This window comes from Scyliorhinus canicula, chromosome 1 (assembly GCF_902713615.1).
Source record: "Scyliorhinus canicula chromosome 1, sScyCan1.1, whole genome shotgun sequence".
NCBI classification, from domain to species: Eukaryota; Metazoa; Chordata; class Chondrichthyes; order Carcharhiniformes; family Scyliorhinidae; genus Scyliorhinus; species Scyliorhinus canicula.
Genome location: NC_052146.1, coordinates 21076287 through 21092853, shown reverse-complemented (window position 1 = coordinate 21092853; position 16567 = coordinate 21076287). Strand labels below are relative to the sequence as shown.

The 16567-nt window shown below is 46.3% G+C and overlaps 1 protein-coding gene across 1 annotated transcript in view; it reads left to right on the top strand.

The window, feature by feature from the left end:
• The first annotated feature begins 7861 nt into the window (after positions 1-7861).
• slc6a4b (solute carrier family 6 member 4b) overlaps positions 7862-16567 on the top strand; it is a 57159-nt gene continuing 48453 nt past the window's right edge. Inside the window, exons 1-3 of the mRNA XM_038817945.1 lie at positions 7862-8312; positions 11196-11330; positions 15848-16067. Coding sequence (XP_038673873.1) covers positions 7940-8312; positions 11196-11330; positions 15848-16067 — 728 coding nt within the window. The 5' untranslated portion in view covers positions 7862-7939. The remainder of the gene's footprint in view (positions 8313-11195; positions 11331-15847; positions 16068-16567) is intronic.

Here is a 16567-nt window from a genome sequence, read left to right as displayed (position 1 = left end):
GGGGGACAAAACAACATTAAGAAGCCGTTGAACATTGGCTGACAATTGTCCTCCCGCTGCCTTGGGGAAGCGGGTAGCATAATCAAAGACCCCTCCCATCTAGGTTATTCTCTCTTCCAACCTCTTCTATCGGGCAGAAGATACAAAAGTTTGAGAACACGCTCAAATAGGTTCAAAAACAGCTTCTACCCAGCTGTTAACAGACTCCTAAATGACCCTCTTATGGCCTGAACTGATCTTATGGACTGAACCTGTAGCCACCTGGGGTGGTCACTGCCCAACACAAAATGGAAGATTACAAAGAATGCAGGGAAAATGGACATGTTGCAAAAGCAAGCAGCTTGCAAAAGCACTTGTGTATTCTGACTGCTGCAGAAACCAGACAGCACTGTGAAAGAAAACAAGTTAGCATACTAATGAGGCGATACCCGGTGATTCCCAGGTACAATGGAAACAAGTTAACTCAAATCGCTACAGTGAATAGAAGGCCAGACTTCTCGGCGCCAAGAGATGTCCAAAACAATAAGCCCCAAGAACCGCCCAGTGATCGAGGGACTGCCCCGTTATTGGGGAAATTCAAATCAATCGATTGGGAAGAGACCCAATCGATTGCGAGTGTATAGAGGGTCCACCCAGGTGGGCACGAGACCCTGGGAGAGGTATAAGACAGAGACCCCGACCCCAGCTCTCTCTCTCAGCCAGCCTCTCCTGACCAGCTCTCTCTCTCAGCCAGCCTCTCCTTGACCAGCTCTCTTAGCCAGCCTCTCCTTGACCAGCTCTCTCAGCCGGCCCTCCCAACAAGAACACCTTTGTAGCAGCTCTTGAACTTGACCACGGAGAGGAGAGGCCTGGTCAGCAGCCGCCATCAAGTAAGTGTCATACAACGCATGCTACGAGAGTAGACACTCCTGACCCCTTTAGTCCACACCGACTGAAAGCCTGCAATCCAGGACAAAGCTAGAGGCCGTTGTTCCCTGATCCGGCAGTTCCCTTATCCAGATAAGTATTTGGCCTGTTAGTGGTAGGATTAGTCTAGTCTTGTAGTTTTATATGCATAATTAGTAGATAACTATTATAATAAACGTGTCTTGTTTGAACTTACTAACTGGTGTATGGAGTTATTGGTCTGAACTTGAACTTGAAACTTGTGGCGGTATCTTAACGATACCTGGTGACTCTAGAGCTAAGGAACGAAACAGAGCCAAATTGAGTGTAAAGCACACTCACCCAGAACGAGCAACAAACCGATCTTCTCTACAGTTGTAGCACTATATTCCGTATACTTCACTCGCTGTCTATGTATATGTATTTTCATTATGTATACTCATGTATTTATCGTATGCTCTATATTTTCATGTATGGAGCAATCTGCCTTAACTGTACGCAGAACAATATTTTTCACTGTACCTCGGTACACGTGACAATAAATCTAAATTTAATCTAAATTGCCTCTTACTCCCTCACCCACTGGAAATGAGGCCACGACTCAGCTTGGTGATAGATACCTTGGGCCTCACTATGCAGCCAGATTGGCACATTTATCCGGCCTTGTTTCACTCTCACTCAAGTGAAATGAGGCCGATGAATGGCGGGAGAGGCCAAACAGTTTGTAATGCAGCCAGCCCACTCCCATAGGCGAAATCGGGATCTCGCCTCAGCGTGGCGAGAAACCAATTATCACCACTTAAGCCCTGTTTCCATACTTTTAATGAGAGCCACCCCATATCGAACGGCCTCCCGTTATTCATCGGCCTCCCCAGCAGGAGCTCCCGCTGCCACAGATTAGTACTCTTTTTTAAAAACGTGAACCTGATGGAAGGGCTTCTATGGGGAGCCGAGGAGGTGAGTAGCCATCTTTGCTCCCAGGTAAAAAGTCCGGGGTTGCTGTGCTTGCCAACTCAGTGCTCGGCAGGGGGTGGGGTTCCATCGGCTGGAGGTGGGAGACCCTCCACAGGGGTAGGCTGCCATTAGAGGACAGGAGGGGAGGCACTGGGGGGAGGGAGGGCAATCGAGCATGGCACCACCATGCCAACCCCTATCATGTGTATCTGTTCAGGGGGCAACCTTTACCCTTGTCTGTCTGCTCCACTAATCCCCAATGACGGCTGAGGCCTTTGGCCATGCGGCTGAAGGCTATTGCTAATAGGGAATTGGTAATCATATATATCAGCACTTCACACAACCCAAGTGAATTCCTGTGAGTGGGCGGTACATGTAGCATGTGGGAGTTATAGATCATAGATCATAGAATTTACAATGCAGAAGGAGGCCATTCGGCCCATAGAGTCTGCACTGGGTTTTGGAAAGAGCACCCTACTGAAGCCCACGTCTCCACCCTATCCCCGTGACCCAACCTAACCTTTTTTGGACACTAAGGGCAATTTATCATGGCCAATCCACCTAACCTGCACGTCCTTGGACTGTGGGAGGAAACCGGAGCACCCGGAGGAAACCCACGCAGACACGGGGAGAATGTGCAGACTCCGCACAGACAGTGAACCAGCTGGGAATCAAACCGGGTCCCTGGTGCTGTGAAGCAACAGTGCTATCCACTGTGCTACCGTTCTGCCCAACTGGGATTCAAATGATACAAGGTGAACCGAGGGAGAAATATTCATGCAGTGTGTCCCGCAAAGTTCTTTCACCCAATTAGCGACAAACCCAACGAGAGGAGATACAATTTCAGATCCAGTTTTGGGGAACGAAGAAGGGCAAGTGGATGAAATGACAGCTGCTGACCAAATCGGGGATTGTGATCAGGATTCTAACTAATTTGGAAGATGGAGGGGGCGCAGATTGTTAGCAGAATAGCGACACAATGTATCACAGAAAAACAATCACGTCAGAGGGAATACAGCGGTAATAAGTTTCAGGAGAGTAAGGCAAGGCCGGATGGCCTCTACTTTAAAGCCTGAAGGTAAAACAGATGAGTGGGCCTCACGGTAGCATGGTGGTTAGCATCAATGCTTCACAGCTCCAGGGTCCCAGGTTCGATTCCCGGCTGGGTCACTGTCTGTGTGGAGTCTGCACGTCCTCCCTGTGTGCGCGTGGGTTTCCTCCGGGTGCTCCGGTTTCCTCCCACAGTCCAAAGATGTGCGGGTTAGGTGGATTGGCCATGCTAAATTGCCCGTAGTGTAAGGTTAAGGGGGGGTTGTTGGGTTACGGGTATAGGGTGGATACGTGGGTTTGAGTAGGGTGATCATGGCTCGGCACAACATCGAGGGCCGAAGGGCCTGTTCTGTGCTGTACTGTTCTATGTTCTATGTTCTAAGGGTGAGGGTTGACACGTGGAATTATGATAAAGTAGCCATCACGGAGACATGGTTGTGGAAGGGGCAGGATTGGCAGCTCAACATCCCGGGGTATAGAATAGGAGGGACAGGGGAGGGGGCAAAAGAGGGGGAGGCATTGCACTATTGGTTAAGGAGCCAATTACTGTGGTAAGGAGAGATAATGGGCAGGATTCTCCGACCCACTGCCGGGTCAGAGAATCGCCACGGGCCGGCGTGAATCCCGCCCCCGCCGTCTCCCAAAGTCTCCGGCACCAGAGATTCTGCGGGGGCGGAAATCGCGCCGTGCCGGTCGGTGCCCCCCCCCCCCCCTCCGGCGATTCTCCGACCCGCGATGGGCCAAAGTCCTGCTGCTGTCATGCCTCTCCCGCCGATGTGGATCAAACTACCTACCTTACCGCGGGGCGATCTGGCCCCGGGGGGGTGCCCCCACGGTGACCTGGCCCGCGATCGGGGCCCGCCGATCGGCTGGCGGGCCTGTGCCGTGGGAGCACTCTTTTCCTTCCGCATTCGCCATAGTCTTCACGATGGCGGACGCGGAAGTGGCCTCCTCCCCTGCGCATGCAGGATGATGTCAGCAGCAGCTGACGCTCCGGCGCATGCGCAGACTTCCGTCGGCCGGTGAAGTCCCTTCGGCCCCAGCTGGCGTGGCGCCAAAGGCCTTTCCCGCCGGTCGGCGGGGCGCCAACCACTCCGGCACGGGCCGAGCCCCTCAAGGTTAGGGCTTGGCCCCTACAGGTGCGGAGAAATCCGCACCTTTGGGGCTGCCCGACGCCGGAGTGGTGCACGCCACTCCATCCCGCCGGGACCCCCCCGCCCCGCCAGGTAGGGGAGAATCCCGGCCAATATCTTGGGGGTGGTGTTAAATGAAACTTTGTGGGGAGAGCTTAGAAATAAAAAAGGGACAGATGGCACGGTGGCACAGTGGTTAACACTTCTGCCTACAGGGCTGAGGACCCGGGTTCGATCCCGCTCCCGGGTCACTGTCTGTGTGGAGTTTGCACATTCCCCCTGTGTTTGCGTGGGTTTTACCCCCACAACCCAAAGATGTGCAGGTTAGGTGGATTGGCCGCGCTAAATCCAGCGCCATAGTGAGAATTATTTTGTAGTCTTAATAGGGCCTCATGTTCCTCAGTATTATTTCCTCCAGCTGCCTAACCCCCCTCTTGCTGCTGACCCTCCAATTTACTGGAGTTGGTTTAGCACAGTGGGCTAAATAGCTGGCTTGCAATGCAAACAACACCAGCTGCGCGGGTTCAATTCCCGTACCGGCCTCCCCAAACAAGTGCCGGAATGTGGCGACTAGGGGCTTTCCACAGTAACTTCATTGAAGCCTACTTGTGACAATAAGCGATTATTATTATTATTAACTTGCAGCCTGCTACAGTCGATAAATTCACTTCCCAAATCTTCAGCATTCACATCGCCCGCACTGATCCGCTCCACATCCGCGGACATTGAAAATGTGGCCCCAAAACACATTTCGAAATGGCAGTTCAAGGCTAGGAATGTTTCTATTTCAAGTTGTCTGCAAAATGATGTATTTATACAAAATATTGTGCAGAACTCGCGGGTGTGACATTAAATTACGGTGTTATCAGTCAAGAATTAAACTCCAGACTCTGTTGATATTTGTCTTTATCGGGGGTAATATGGAATAAATCTATCCCAAAAACAAAATACATTTAAGACGATTAATTTCAACCTTCACCAGCCAAATTCGCGCGTTTTCAGTGTTATTCCTTAGTTGAACAATTATTTGTGAGTTATTACAATCAGGCAGATGTTGTACCGAAAAGATTGAACGAATTAATGATCAGATCAAAGGACTATTCCCCTCTTGAGAGGCGGATCGGTGTGAAAGGCTAGAGAATAAAACGAAGCAGGAGGATTGGGAATCTAAAATCTATCAGAACACCTGGAAATCTGTTGCCGACAAAAAAACAGAAAATATTTTGTAAAAGAATAAGAAAAATTATAACAGAACATGTGGATATTTACGGAAAAAAAAGTCACGTCGGCGTTTGAGTCAACGAGGAGTCAACCATTCAATATCAACCTGTGTTGGCTGTTGCAGATGCCACTCCACTTGCAAAGAATCTCTACCATGAATTGGTTTAAATTTCAAATTAAAGCCTGTGCGACTAAGCCGCTTAGTGATTCCGCACTTTTCCCGCGTGGGAATGGGATTTCTCCCCGGGACGCGGCGCCTTCCTGGTCTGAAACGTGGTCCACATCTCTCCAAGGTCGCTGGAAACCATTCAGCACGCGATTGATTACAAAGAGCTAGACGGGAGGGAGAAATTCTGTCCACTTCCTCTAAGCAGTCGGATGCCCACTCCACTCCCACACTGCTCCCAGTGGGAATTCTGCATCAACACTGGAAACGTGTATGGGAGGCAGGATTCGAATGAACTGAAAGGGTCTACAATGGTCCCAAATCCCGCCACAACCCACCCTGGCCTGCATTGTAATCAATCTCACAACATCAAAGTTTGTGAAGGGAGGGTGTAATAATAAGCTATTATTATTTAGGTGGGGTGAAGGGTTGGGGGGACAGTCACTAAATCATGCTTGACGCTGGGGTAGTATGGGTCGCCCCTCTGTGATCGATGAGACCGCTTCAGTGTCCAAATAGCCAAATTATCATTTAAGGACGTTTAACTCTCCGTTCGTCCTTTTGGAGATCATCCTCTCCGTTCGCAATACCCATTCCAGCTTTGCCTCTGGTTATTAAAATGTGCTTCACTTTCACCCGGCGTTTTAACCTGTAAATTTCTTGCATCGAGGGGTATTTTAAAGGCAAAAAGGAGGGAAAATAAATTAAGTTTTGGCCCAGATGCGGATTGTGACTTGGGTTTGTAAATGGTGTTATTTTAAATGGTCGGGGTTTTCGCCTGGAATCATTTATTGATCAGATTCCCTCTGTATTTATTATTGAGAATATGAAATATTGGTTTTCCAAAGAGCGACTTGCAATCTGATCAGTGCCACTGGGCAGGACATGGACATCTTTCAGTTTTCTGTCATTTCTAGAACGTATTTTCCTCAAAAATATACCTTATTCATAAGATTTGTAGAAATACTAAAGTTTCAGACTGAGTATTACAGAAAGTGCATTAGAATTCAATCTGCTCGCTGCACGCTCCACTCTGAGGTGTAATTGCTACACTCCTGATATTTACAATATACATTCCATGTCAGGAATACGGTGTTGAAACATTGGTAAATTCGCTTGTTAATTTCTTGAATCGCTTTCAGATTCTACACGTATCCATGTTCCTCCCGTCAACCTTTCCGGTTCCAATATCTACCGGTCACTTTTATCTTGTATCCCCTTCGTTTAGTCACCTCTGATCGTTAACATCACTGGTTTTATAATCTAATCTCTGTAAGAATGAACTTTTGAACTAAATAAAAAACGAATACAGAGCGTGCAAGTTTGAATAGAGATCATCAGGCATCAGACAGTCCCGCAGATACATTCAAGATTCGTAACCCATCATAATAAGTTAGAAAAGTCGATGTATTTGACATTGCATTTAATTTATTATCTATTATACCTTTATTGCGTAAAGGTGTAATACATTTAACAGTGGTTATGTATATCTAAAGCCGTTCTCTTATGTAGATGGACGTGAAAGATGCTTTTTTGTCACAAATATAAATGAGACATATTTCTATTAAACTCCGAGCGTTTATTGTAAGCAACTTTTGTAGAAAGGAGAGGAGCATTTTATACCGCGCCTTTCATCTTCAAAGCGCTCGACAACCAGTGAAGTACTTTTGGAGTGTGGTCGTTGTGTAATGTACGATTTTATTATTTATAAATCCAACAATCGTTTGCAATTCTGCGCGCTTTTATGACATGCTCAATCTGAGGATGCCAACATGAAAATAAAAAAAAAAAACAGGATGGCATCCGGACAGAAATTACATACAAAGCGAAGGTAACATTTCTCAGAAAATCGTGCACAAGCTTTTTTGCGAAGTGTAAAAAGGAACGAAACGGGGGAAACGCTGCTTTCCCGCTGCATCAGTCTGAAGTTGCTATGGTTTCGCTCACTGGGAAAGGGAGGACCACTTCTCTATAGCTGACCCCCTCCTCCCCATCATCATTTAATTAAACTTCGAGTTACAGTCAGGGTGACCCCGGTCCTCTGCAGTGACCTGCTGATGTGAAATGAGTCAATCTGAAATCAAGTTTCTTCTTAAATCGCAATTTGGTGACTTTTGTTTTGGGGGATTTTTTTTTGGAAGGGGGGGGGGGGGGTCTTGTCTTTCCATATTCCTTCCAGAGTTATTCCAGGTGTTCCTGCGATGTTGGAAGATTGAAATGATTGACGTCACATCGTCATAGAAACATGTTAAATATGTTTGCAACAAAGCTGTGTGTTTACAAGTCCCTGTTTTTGTTGCTCTTGTAATTACAGATGAGGGGGCGGCTGGAAGAGCTGGGGTGGATCTTACATTCCCCAGGGAGTTGGAGTTGAAATTGATGAGTTTGGTTTTATTACAGTAGCCTCCCCCCCCCCCCCCCCCCCCATTCAAGGAGGGGATGGTGTACGTGATCCAGATTTGAACACATCCATCTCCTGTCACTCGGCATCCAGGTGAACAGAGACTTAGAGAGACCAGAGGGGTTCCATATGGAAAGCAACAGGCAGGGCAGCACATTGGACTGCAGCGAGCAGAGCGGCTGCACTGCCCAGGGGTCTGCTTCAGCCAACGGCCGCTCCGACCCGCCGCCCACTCGCCCGGGAGAAAAGGAAGCCCCCCTCATGCCGGCCAAGAAGGTCAGGGATTGTGTGGCTGTCGGGGACAAGGATTGCCCCTGTCCCGAGCGCCGTTTCTCCAGGGGCTACAGCCAGACACCGGCTCCCCACACCCAGTCCAGCCGCAGCCCGGAGCAGAGGGACAAGTGGGGCAAGAAAATGGATTTCCTCCTGTCAGTCATTGGGTTTGCGGTGGACCTGGGCAATGTCTGGCGCTTTCCTTATGTCTGTTACCAAAACGGAGGCGGTAAGTTTATGGTTAATATACTGTACACAAAGTTCTCTGAAAAAAAACATTCCAGGGATAACAAAACACATTGCTCAATGGATAACGTTTCAGTAATTAATGAATTAAAGAGATTTATTAGAACGAAAGGGGCATTTAAAATCATTCCAGCATTTCCTTTTTTTGCTCCTGGTTGCAACTTACCTTTCTGTTTTACTTAATCCGTTTTAATATCTACAAAATATTATTTGAACATTTGGGAAGGAGCTATGTTGCTGGTCCCCAATATTTTCAAGCGTCCCCAATAACCTTTCCAGCGGCGTTGTGATATTTGATCAAATATATCCTTCGGTTGGGATTTGTACTCATTGATCTCCTGCCGTTGGCTGTAAAGGGTGACTGTGATTATCGCAAAGCCGTTCAAATACTTGCAAATTAATGTAAATTTGTCTTGTTGTTGTAATATTCAGCCCAGTCACAAGTCTCACTGATTACTTTCCATTTCCCACTCTATATTTCTCAATCAGGGATATGTGCATTTCGCCGTTAACTTAATTAATGATGGTGTTTTACTGATGTGCCCGACCATATTTCAAGGGATTTATATAGTCGTGTTGCCAGTTAATATTAATAATAATCTTTATTGTCACAAGTAGGCTTACATTGCGATGAGGTTACTGTGAAAAGTCCTTCATTGCCACACTCGGGCGCCTGTTCGGGTACACAGAGGGAGAATTCAGAATGTCCAATTCACCTAACAGCACATCTTTCGGGACTTGTGGGAGGAAACCGGAGCCCCCGGAGGAAACCCAGGCAGACACAGGGAGAACGTGCAGACTCCACACAGACAGTGACCCAAGCGGGAATCGAACCTGGGACCCTAGCGCCGTGAAGCCACAGTGTTAACCACTGTGCTACTGTGCCACCCTAAAGCTGTTTAAAGCTGCCACCAGAATAAGGCAGAAAGAAGCCCAGATCAGCCGGCGGCTCTGCTTCCAATCCGATTGAGTTTCACAAATGGGGAATGTGTCCACAACATAAAGGTTGATGGTGTTAGCTCGGATCTCAATTGTTCTCTCGACACATAGCCCAGTTGGAGCAAGGTTAAGGCAGCGGTGGTGATTACCTTTAGTTAAACAGGTCACACGTGTCACCACTAAAAATGGTGTTGGGAAGCAGAGAATAATTGAAATGTAATTGAACAATAATTGAATAATTGTTCATGGATAGGTAAATGGGGGAAGAGGAGGCAGTTCCGATGGACAGAAATGTGTGGCTGGTAAGGCAATAGACAGACCACAGATATGGAGAAACGGAGATTTGGAAGTAGATGATAACGGTTTAAGTCATCCGTCGTCTTTTAAAGTTTGATTATGAGATTTCCGCTTCGACTTAATTGCGGTAGTGGTATACGTCCCAATCTCTATTTCACTCTCTGCCAAATGATTAAAAATTGATTTATAATCTGCACATTTTATTTCTTGGTTTACGGTCTGTGAGAATTCTTCAATCTGATTCGCTGCAGTCTGATTATTTTGATTTGCTGGATGCCACGGATTTCCCAGCGATGGCACCAGATTGAATGCCAAGTGCAAATAAATTGATGCTCCCGAATCCTCTAAGTTTCTTGGGGAAACTTTTCCTGAGGTCAGTTTTGCCCTTTCGCCACTGACTGCATTCACCTACCAATCAAACTGCATTACAAATCTGCAAATCCAAGACGGGAGCAGTTTGCCTTTCACACAATATAAAAAGGACGCATTTTAGTATCAGCATTCTTTTATTCAGAATTATTCTTAAAATTTGAAAAAGAAAATCCATAAAATTTCAAACATCTCTTTTAAAACATCCCCTAGATCTAAATGCCTCTGACCATTTGTTCTTTGGCACTTTTCCCAGAGGTTAGTCAGCTTTTAAAGATTGATCAGAGCCTCTGCGGAGGAAATAATCACGAGATACAGGAGCAACAATTTTTGATGTTTTGTTCCCCGATCAGACTAAACCAAACTGTATGTGTTCATGTTAAGCACAAATCCCAGAAACAGGGTTCTATCAATCGAACTCTCTTTCAGTGTCACACTCAATAATTATTCTGGCAATTCTTTTCTCATGATAACATTAATTTGAACAAAATATTGAAACAAATCTGATTTCTTGGATAATGATTGCACATTGGGCATTTGATATTTGCACTTAGCAATGGTTCTTGGAGAGTGGACAGATACCACTATTGAAATGAAATGAAAATCGCTTATTGTCACAAGTAGGCTTCAAATGAAGTTACTGTGAAAAGCCCCTAGTCGCCACATTCCGGCGCCTGCTCGGGGAGGCTGGTACGGGACAAGGTGATTGCCACTATGTATCGGGCATTGTGCATTGGGATGCATGTCTTCATATATTGGGATATTAGTGCATTGGGTAGTTGTCATGGCACAGTGACTAGTTATTAAACATTAGTGTATTAACCACTGCACATTGGAATAGATGCCATCATATAGTGGGCTAGCTATCAGTAGTATATTGAGATAACTATCCGCACATTGAATAGAAATATATTAGAAAGTGGACAATTACCATTGTACATTGGGCTAGAGAGTACTCTTGTTGTCCAGCTCAGCTGGGTTGTGATGCAGAGCCAACGGCACAAGTTCAATTCCTGTACCAGCTGAGGTTATTCAGGAAGGCCCAGTCTCTCAACCTCACCCCTTGCCTGAGGTGTGGTGATCCTCAGGTTTCAATCACCACCAGTCAGCTCTCCCCCCTCAAAGGGTGAAGCAGCCTTTAGTCATCTGGGACTATTGCGACTTTCCTTTTACTCTTGATAAGATTGGACCCTGATTTGTATAGGTTAGTGATCTAATAATTTCTCCTACATTTTCAGAGATCTTCTGTTGTTAATTTCAGGTGCCTTTCTCATCCCCTACACCATAATGGCAATGTTTGGGGGAATTCCTCTGTTCTACATGGAGCTAGCCTTGGGACAATACCAGAGGACAGGTGTGATTCCAGTTTGGAAGAGGATATGCCCAATATTTAAAGGTGAGTGCTTCAAAAGTAGACATCATTACAGCATGCAGAGTTATAAAATCCAAACATCTCGTGTCCACATTAGTCACACCAAAAAGTTAACTGAAACCATAAACTGAAAAATAAGTCAACTGGGCACTATATTATGGTTTAAAAATCCTAACACTTCAAACACTGGATTTTAAGAATCATAGAATTTACAGTGCAGAAGGAGGCCATTCGGCCCATCGAGTCTGCACTGGCTCTTGGAAAGAGCACCCTACCCAAGCCCACACCTCCACCCTATCCCCATAACCCAGTAACCCCACCCAACACTAAGGGCAATTTTGGACACTAAGGGCAATTTATCATGGCCAATCCACCTAACCTGCGCATCTTTGAACTGTGGGAGGAAACCGGAGCACCCGGAGGAAACCAACACACACACGGGGAGAACGTGCAGACTCTGCACAGACAGTGACCCAAGCCAGGAATCGAACCTGGGACCCTGGAGCTGTAAAGTAATTGTGCTAACCACTATGCTACTGTGCTGCTCTAGAAGTGCAAGTTTATTTTCCAGAAATAAACGATTGAGTCAAGTTCCTTTATTTGCAGCGGGGGCAGGAGGAGGAATCTCAATTCTAGCTATGATCAGACCTTCTTATTTATACAAGAATATTGTTACTGAGTAAAAGACAGTATTCTTTGGGGTACATTACTCTCTTTCTGTCCACTGACTTTAATTCAGTTGGATATTGTATTTTAATTTTTTTTAAGTGCTCTCACTGCACCCTCAAGTGGTTTTGTGGCTAACCACAACATGCAGATTCAAACTGAGTGTCACATAGCAGGAGGTCCCATTGCTGACACTCCAAACTGTACTGAGTTACACAGAATAACCAGGAAACCAGTGGTGGCATCCAATTGTCTTCAACATCCAGCCGGGGTTGGAAACGAGTGCGGAGACAGATGTTGTAGCTTTCGCCTCGTCGATCGCCCGTCGGGTTGGAGATCAACCTCGCCATCCTGTGCCCTGGCATGGCACGAGGACCTGTTGGAATTCTTGACTCCTGAGAAGGTTAAGTTTGAACTGAGGGGAAGGATAGAGGGGTTCTAAAATTCATGGGCGTTATTCATTACGCACTTTCAAGAATTGGATAAGATCGAACATTAGTGGGGGGGAGGATGGTTGGGGGGAGGGTATGTGTTAATGGTGACTATGGGTGATTCCTGATTCCTTTTTGTTATTTGTTTATGTGAACATGCGGACAGTTGTTTGGGTTTGGTGGGAGGATGGGATTGTTGTTGTTGATATGGGGATTGACATTATGTCCGTTACTGATTGTTGTTTATTGTTGGTGGGTGCAAATTTGGGAGAAAATGTGAAAAAGGAGGAGAATATAAATATATATTTTTATAAATTGTCTTCAAAATCTCTGAGTTGAGATCAGATTGTGGGGGAACGGTGGACAGTCATAATTTGATAATTTGGCTGCAGGGCTACTAATCAAATCATTCCTAAACAACACAACTGAAGATTAAAGCCCCAACCCCAGGAACTGAAGGGAACAATTTCTGACTCACAGAATCATAGAATTATCAAGGAATTTACAGTGCAGAAGGAGGCTATTCAGCCCATCGAGTCTGCACCGGCCTTTGGAAAGAGTACCCTACTTGAATCCCGTGCCTCCACCCAATCCCCTTTATCCCCGTAACCCAACCTAACCTTTTTGGACACTAAGGGGCAATTGACCATTGTCAATCCACCTAACCTGCACATCTTTGGACTGTGGGAGGAAACCGGAGCACCCGGAGGAAACCCACGCAGACACGAGGAGAATGTGCAGACTCCACACAGACAGTGACCCAAACCAGGAATCGAACCTGGGACCCTGGAGTGGTGAAGCAACTGTGCTAACCACCATGCTACCGTGCCGCCCAGGCCTTCTATTGGAGAGATTTTCTTTGCAATAATATGTTGCTGCTAAACCAATTAGTTCCAATCCATTAATCATTCCGGAAGGGCCACAACACAAATTAATGTTGTCCCTGTTATGAACCATGCTGATGTTAATTGCAAGGGTATCCCAAAACCTAGAAGGGTTACTTGGAACAGCGTTCATTGTGGTGTATGTGTCTTTCAGGTATAGTGTGAGGAACGATGTACAACACAGTTGTTGTGTGAACAATTAATAAAGAATATTTATTGATTTGAAAGAAAGACAAAAACACCCACAAGAAGGACCATAATGCCCTATGATACTAAAGTATACTGATGAGTACAAACACATAATGTCACTTGAAACTATCGCTTGGTCCCCAACGACCTACGTTTACCTGAACTCTGAGATATCCCTTTTCCCAAACAACATACAATTTTAAATAACTTTATGAGCTAAATCCAGCAAATAATTACCACAACCAGGTCAAGGTAGCCACGTCTGGGAAGTGGTCTTCAGGTTCAGGCACAAAATGGCTGCTTCGTTCGGGGGTCTATTTCTGCAACTTGTTGTAGTTCTGATGTTAGCTGTCTCTTCCTCTCTTTTCTTAGTTAGTTCTACAGTTATACTGTTTCATATAATTTACAGTGGAGAAGGAGGCCATTCAGCTCTTTTTTTTGAAAGAGCACCCTACCCAAGCCCACACCTCCACCCTATCCCCATAACCCAGTAACACCATCCAACACTAAGGGCAATTTTGAACACTAAGGGCAATTTAGCATGGCCAATCCACCTAACCTGCACATCTTTGGACTGTGGGAGGAAACAGGAGCACCCGGAGGAAACCCACGCACACACGGGGAGAATGTGTAGACTCTACACACACAGCGACCCAAGCCGGGAATCGAACCTGGGACCCTGGAGCTGTGAAGCAATGGTGCTAACCATTATGCTACCGTGAAGTTTCTTTCCCTTTGATGCTATTTCCTTATCTCTTCCTTTGTGCCCATTTCCTTATCTCTCCACTTTGAAGTTACCACCTCTACAGTCCCATTGTTTTCTACAATCATGTATATAAAATACTTGTTTTTCACTGATAGGCAAATTTGCATCTCATCATTTCTCCAGATATTTGCCTCTAATCAACTCCCTGTTTTTACTTTGTTATGATGTGGAGATGCCAGCGTTGGACTGGGGTGGGCACAGTAAGAAGTCTTACAACACAAAGTCCAACAGGTTTGTTTTGAATCACTAGCTTTTGGAGCGCAGGTCCTTCCTCAGGTGAGTGACTCACCTGATGAAGGAGCTGTGCTCCGAAAGCTAGTGACTCCAAACAAACCTGTTGGACTTTAACCTGATGTTGTAAGACTTCTTATTTACTTTGTTAGTTCAATATTAAAATTTTCCTCAATTAAAAAAATGATTCCAAACACAATCAACCAATCACAAAGTCATCCAAAAATACAATTTTTACCTTATTTCCCCTTACATAACACAACTCACCCCCCAAACCCCCATCCGTCCCTCCACCTCCCTACCTGTTGGTGGCAGACATGAATAGAGACAGAAACAGCCCCCATCTTATGTAAATTCCCCCCTCTGACCATGTAAGAGTGAACTTAATTTTCTACAATTGTACAGACACTGCCATATGCCCCAATCACGTCAACACCATCGATGGCGCCGCCGATCTTCATTGGATTTGCCACCGGGCAATCAAAGTGGCAAAGGCCACGACATTGGTCCCCCTCCCCTCCACTGGCTCCGAAATTCCGAAGATCACCACCAATGGGCACGGCGCCATCCTCACCCCCACGATCTCCGACGTTGTCTTGAAGATCAAGGTCTACATTCTCCCTAGCTTTGGGCAAGACCAAAACATATGGACATGATTCGCAAGCTCCCTTGCACACCTCTCACATCTGTCCTTTACCTCAGGGAAGGACCCATTCAGACGGGCCCGCATCATATGGGCCCTGTGCACCACCTGAGACATCATCTTGGCACAGGATGATGCCTGATTCACCTGGTCCACTTCACTCCAGGCCCCCCCCCCCCTCCACCACACCCTGCGCCACCCCCCACGCCCCCCGCCACCAAGTTCTATCTCCAGCTCCTCCTTCCATTTCCATCTTATCTCCTCCACTGGCACCTTTTCCGTTTCCAACAAACACCCATAAATAGCCACAATTTTCCCTTCCCCCAGCTTGTCCTGAATCAACAATCTATCCATTAGTGTGTGCCTTGACAGCTGAGGAAACGAGGGCAGCCGCTTGCACACAAAGTCCCGTACCTGTATGTATCTGAATTCACTCCCCCTCAGCAACTTCTCCTGCAACTCTGCCAGCCTCGCGAACCTTCCTGCCACAACAGATCCCTAACCAGCTCTACCCCTTCCCTTTGCCAATTTGTACAATTTGCCAATTTCCCTTTGTACGGCGCGTCCATCCCTGCTGTTATGAACCTATGATTCCCGCCTATTGTGGCCAGTCCAGACATATCCCCCACAAGCAGGTTGTAAATGGCTCCCGGCCCACATCATGAGGAGCATGGTTCCTCCTGTTTGCTGGATTCAGCCTCTCCAAATTACCAACGTGTATTTTGTTTCAGGGATTGGATATGCAATCTGTATCATATCTCTGTACGTCGCCTTTTACTACAATACCATCATCTCCTGGGCTCTCTACTACTTCTACTGTTCATTCACGGCCACCTTGCCCTGGACTAACTGTGACAATCCTTGGAACACACCCAATTGCACCAATTACTTTGGCAAGAATAACGTCACCTGGAATAACTTCTCCAGATCTCCAGCTGAAGAATTTTTTATGTAAGTGGCTAGTGTTTAAACAGTTGTACTGGTTTCAAAGAACAAAGTGAATTGTTTGGGCAGTGGATGGCGTGGTGGTTAGGAATGGGGAGGTGGTTGTGTGGCGTGTAAATAATGAAATATAATTAATTATTGGCACTCACCGCCAGCATTCACTCAAGTGCTCATTCCCTGTATGCGATCATAGAGAGCTTAGTGGAGCTATTCATGATATGGGTCTTTGCGGTTGAACAGATAGATCGCTGTATTTATTCAACATACCATGTTCTCACTTTTCAATCAGAAATGGGATCCTCACTGATTTTATTGGTCTTTAGCCAAAAGATACTGAGCTCAATTGTCACACTCCAACCGCTGTCTGGGCTGTGATCCATTGACAGCCCAGGAGTACAGCCCAGGAATTGCACCTGGCACTTGCCTGTCTGTAATGGTGAATAACACATTGGGTGTTGCATCTATCATGGCTGCACCTATCATGTTCCAGATGACGCTCGGAAGAG